The following is a 5,338-nucleotide window of genomic DNA, read 5'->3' as shown; positions in this document are numbered from 1 at the left end:
GCTTGATAAAGACGAAAGAATCATCGTCGAAACGTCGCAAGTTATTTATTAAAGTAATTGTTATCCATATAATTGTGTTCGTGTTAACTTGATTGTAATAAAGAAGTTTATTGTGACGGCGGTTTGGCACCAACTTTAGAATGAACAGCTCTCATATGACTTCCCCCGTCAACACAGATCACCTCGCCTGTTATATAGGAAGAATCGTCCGAGATTAGAAACTGGACTAGTTTAGCAACATCGTCAGGTTCCCCAACTCTACCTAGTGGATTCTTCACTGCCATATCCTTCTCTATCTGAAATAATAATTTGATATAGACCTACATATCATCAGAGATTCGTCTGGTTATTATTCAATATAAAAACAATATAGATTCCTGACTTGCTGTTCTTACCATTCTGCTATTTTACTTACTCAATTATAATTGATAAACTTTCTCATATGAAAAGTCCATAAGTTGCATTGCCAAATTCATTTTGGATTTCGGGTTTTGTTTTGTAGTTCTGATTGTTAGTTGATAGTGATCTAGCAACACATCATAATACCTACACCAAGTTAAACCGGGCGTCCACTTGAGAATTTTATAACACGAGTTCGCTCTCCGAGAGTTAACTCGCGAATGGAAGATATTTTGTGAGCAACTGTTGGACAGTCGCAACCAACTCTCGATAGAACTGCTGATTTCTCTCAAGTGGAAGGGGGTCTCCTATAAAATATCAGGCATCCGAACCCAGCTGTCTATAGAACTGCGGTGAGTGATTTTCTGTCAAGTGAAAAGGGGTCTGCTATAAACTGTCGAAGACTCGCAGAAAAACTCTCAAGTGGACCCCCGGCTTTAGGTCCTAAGAAAGTAAGATTATATTGAGTAACATTTTCGAGGTTTCTGTCTACCCATTAATATGATCTCTAGAGCCTAACGCTAGCTGTCAGTCAAATGTCATGTGATTAAGAAATTCTTGATGAATTCATTTCCAATTTGACTATTCTGATTGGATTAAAGTTATAGTTTACCTTGATAACAGCTTGTTGTGGTAATCCGGCTCGAAGAGAAAACTCGGATTTAGTGAAACCAGGACTGTAATAAAATAAATAATATAATTAGGAAACGAAGTTATCTGATTCAGAATATAATTAAGAAGATGTATTGAAAGTTAATATCATGGGTAGATGGCACAACACAAACTTATCAACTTGCAGGATTCTTGCAAACCTTGTCGTCTCTGTCAAAATATCTATCAGAGGCTAGAATAGAGGTCGATCAGATGTTAAGATCTAGTCTCATACCTGACACAGTTAACTCGAACACCAAACTCAGCTGTATCTGTAACAGAGAAATTAGTAAAACTTTAATAACCATGATGAACCTATCTTGTCTCTAGACCGAGAACCGGGAGAACCCTCTCCGACGCTCCATTGGCGGCTCTTGAATTTAACATCGACAGTTATCCCCCATAGATGATAATAATTATTGTGAAATATCAAAAAGGTAAACTCGTTTCTACCTACCCGCTGCCAAAACTCGTGTAAAATGATCCAATGAAGCTTTTCCCATAGAATACGCCAAAGCTGCCGTTAGCTGGAATGGAAAAAAGATGGCGATTACATATTTCCAAATATCCTCTTTGGTACCTGTCAACTCTTAAGGTCGTTTGTTACCTCATAAATCTTATATAGATGTGTTCTTTTATGCTAGGGGCAGACGAGAGTATTTTATCGCCGGCGTAAATAATCGGCCGAAAATATCTAACATTCTTTATATCGGCTGGGCGTAAAAAAATCGTCGTCGACATGAACGGGAATTTTTTGAGCGATTTTAAAATTCGCCGTGATCGGGCGATAATATACGCTCGTCGGTCCCAGATATTATTAGACTTCTTGTATCTAGGTATTCAACAAGGGAAAAATAGACCAGCATAGTAAAAATATGAATTGATAGGAATTATTCTAAAGCTTACCCCTGTTTGTCCGAGTATACTAGAAATATTAACTATCGTTCCTCTCGTCTGTTTTAAATAGGGTAAGGAAACTTTAGAAAAATAAAATGGTGCTCGAACGTTGACGTTCATCATTTCATCGTAGACTTTCATATCTGTATTCGATATAGATTGATATTTTCCAATACCTGCATTATTTATCTGAAATATTATAAATTATTCTTTTATTGTAAGATAGTACTCAGTCCATCACATGTAGTGACTTTTCTAGGAAACATGTGAAAAGGGGCCGAGCAGGGGCCACAGTTTCATTCTTTCACTATGTAAAATAAAAAGAATTAAAGGGGGAGGTGCGGGGTGGGATTTGTATAGAGAGGGGTGGTTTTATTCCAGGGAATTTGAGAATCTTTTCCTGTTTTCCATAACATATAGAAGTCTGTTAAATTGTTTCCAGAAAGAATGATAGACTTTAGACATATATATTTAAGGGAATTCCCATGACGTTCTGATGCAGTGAGCCTTCCCATATCTGTGGCCCCTACTCGGTCCCTCCACTTAATGATTCCTATAAATGCCACTTTTCAGAAAACCAATAGACCTAAAGTTTAAACAGCATCAAGGGAGATAACTCCAATTTAAAAATAAGAAAAATCCAATACTTACTAAGGAGTCTATCTGTTTAAATGTATTAACTGTGGTCTGTATCACGTGATCTATATCAGAGTCTATAGTTAAATCACAGCATATTACCAAAATCTACAAATGAAATGAAATGAATTCTTATGTTCTATTTTCCATGTGTTCAATCGGTGGTAGGCCTATTATTCCATAGGTTTTTCAAATTTACTATAAAGGGCCTCTACGGACTAAAGGACTAACTTTAATAACAGAACTTAAAAAAAAACAAAGAATACATTGTATCTTTAAAGAAATCTTGTTTAATACATGTACTCACGTTATCTTTATGTAGCCCATGTTTCTGGCACAATTCTCTTGTTTCATTTAATTTATCCACGTCTCGAGAACACAGAGCAAGTTTGGGTTGTAACTTGGCCAAATGAACAGCAATACCTCGACCAATTCCACTGCTAGCTCCTAAAATGAAATGAAATGAAGTTTTAAATCCTATTGCCATAATATAATATAAGGCAGAAGTGTTTTTCTTTTGATTTTCGAAACAAAAACGAACCCTACAATGCCTTAAGGGACATAGACATGAAATTGTGTTTAATGTGATTGGTCTAATCAAATAAAAAGGACGGTGTCTTAGTGTGCCTTATTAGGATAATGAAATGAAATGGAATTTATGTTCCACTGTTCCGTATCTTTTTGGACTAATGAAATAAAATAGAGTTTTATATTGTACTGTTCTGTATCTTATTAGACTAATGAAATGAAATAGAGTTTTATATCCTACTGTTCTATACCTTATTGGACTAGTGAAATGAAATGTAGTTTTATATCCTACTGTTCTGTATCTTATTAGACTAATGAAATGAAATGAAGTTTTATATCCTACTGTTCTATATCTTATTGGACTAATGAAATGAAATGAAGTTTTATATCCTACTGTTCTATATCTTATTGGACTAATGAAATGAAATGAAGTTTTATATCCTACTGTTCTATACCTTATTGAACTAATGAAATGAAATGAAGTTTTATATCCTACTGTTCAGAACCTTATAGAACTAGTGAAATGAAATGGAGTTTTATGTCCTACTGTTCTGTACCTTATGATATGAAATAAAGTTTTAGGTCCTGCATTATATGAGCGAAGGAACGACAGTCCGAGCAAATGAATGAATGAACGAACGAACGAATGAACGAATGAATGAACGAACGAATGAAGTTAAAACTTACCTGTTATGATGATAACTTTATCTTTTAAAGAGGCCATTTCAAAATATCTTTACTGGATAATCCTCACAAATATCTTCACTGGATAATTCTCACCATCACTGAAACGGGAAGGAACAGGAAAACTATAGTTCAATTTTGAAAAAACGAGGACACGGACTAGGATAGTGAAAGGCTACCTAAAAGAGATCGTAAAGAGGTTTTCTAATCTTTTGTATGTATATCGAGGACACTGATAACATCAATTTGAATCATTCCAATTTTCAATCAAACGCGTTTACAATCTCTTTAAACCACAGAATTGTAAGAGTTCTGTTTGTATGATTAGTTGAACAGCTGTACATTGCAGTTAAGTTTGACACCTCTGACCTCTTGACCTTCTGGGATTATAAGATAAGATATTTTATCATTATGAAACATAACAAGGGAAAGCATACAATCTACATACATTATACAATAATACAGTGTTAAAGATGGGTTTCCTTTTTTTTGTGTCAAATTATGCAAACTATTTGATTAATTGGTGTTTCTAATGAATTATCATGTATTCTTAATCATATCATTATGTTCTTATTGCATATAATTAAGAGTTTTAACCAAACATAAATGTCCATGTACAGTCTGGGTGAACAAAAAAAAAGACATTTTGACCTTTCTTGATCGGTCACTCATTGGAATTTTGCTTGTAATTCTCTTCTAATTAAGCTAATTATGAATTGATTATGGACATGTGAGACAAACTGGTATTTTTCCAAGTCATTAGAACACCTCAACTTTCTAATCATATAAGTATTAGCTTCTTCATTTTCATAAATGAAAATAAGGGAACGCATCTTTAAGATATAATAGAGCAAGTAATGGTTTAATTTCAGTGGGTGTATTCGGAAACTGCGCTGTGATCAGCCCCTGTCGTAAGGTGGGTTGCGGGCCCCAGCAAGTGAGAATTAAGCCCCAGCAAAACCTTCTTCAGTTCAGAAAAGATTGATTCCTTTACAGTGTCTTTGTACAAAATCAAAAAGATAGATATAGCACCTCACAATTGTCAGAAATGAGTTCTAGGTGTCATTCATTCTTCAAATTTTCTGAGTACCAAATCTGCACCAATTCATTCCTGGCGACGGGGCTGGCTGTGATACTGTTTAAATTGAACCCTGGTGGGGTAATAGTAGTAGAAAAAATGTAACATACCTCACAAAAGCCCGTTGAAAATTGAGTGAAACTCAACAATCAGTAAACTCGATAGGGATCTTATCACCGCCCCAGAGTAACTTAAAATATGACACGTTTAGAAGATTGCGTACATTTTAACCCTTTCAATACAATTGTTAAAACACAATAGAATGAACAATTACCTTGACAGAAAATGCGCCAGAGAAAAGGTTAATTAAACTTATTGTGTTAAACTTATAGTTTAATCTTAAGCCGTGAAAAACACGAAATCTGTTCATAATCCTTTCACAAATCCCAACTTGAAATTAAAGTTTTTTTTTTCGTCTTTAAACGTCGTCATGGTCATGTGTGTTTTTAGAGATGCCACATGTTT

At 34.8% G+C, this 5,338-nt stretch overlaps 1 protein-coding gene across 1 annotated transcript; it reads right to left on the bottom strand.

The window, feature by feature from the left end:
* Positions 1-95: 95 nt before the first annotated feature.
* LOTGIDRAFT_217315 (hypothetical protein) lies at positions 96-5,044 on the bottom strand. Its single transcript, XM_009059389.1, has 9 exons — positions 4,984-5,044; positions 3,799-3,896; positions 2,891-3,030; positions 2,599-2,691; positions 1,957-2,136; positions 1,508-1,577; positions 1,286-1,322; positions 1,013-1,076; positions 96-296 (listed from the first exon to the last, which is right to left on the bottom strand). The coding sequence occupies exons 2-9, from the start codon at positions 3,833-3,835 to the stop codon at positions 108-110; spliced, it is 810 nt and encodes a 269-aa protein (XP_009057637.1). The 5' UTR covers positions 3,836-3,896; positions 4,984-5,044; the 3' UTR covers positions 96-107.
* Between the last annotated feature and the right edge of the window lie 294 nt (positions 5,045-5,338).

Source organism: Lottia gigantea (genome assembly GCF_000327385.1).
Source record: "Lottia gigantea unplaced genomic scaffold LOTGIsca_39, whole genome shotgun sequence".
NCBI lineage: Eukaryota > Metazoa > Mollusca > Gastropoda > Lottiidae > Lottia > Lottia gigantea.
Note: the sequence above shows the minus strand (reverse complement) of the source record. Positions and strands in the feature narration are given on the sequence as shown.

Bases quoted from the DNA above. Each gene is read 5' to 3' on its own strand.
- LOTGIDRAFT_217315 (XM_009059389.1), bottom strand. From the start codon at position 3,835: ATGGCCTCTTTAAAAGATAAAGTTATCATCATAACAG. The intron at 1,578-1,956 runs GTAAGCTTTAGA...TTTCCATTCCAG, and splicing joins GTATACTCGGACAAACAGGG to CTAACGGCAGCTTTGGCGTA. The intron at 1,077-1,285 runs GTATGAGACTAG...ATTTTATTACAG, and splicing joins GTTCGAGTTAACTGTGTCAG to TCCTGGTTTCACTAAATCCG.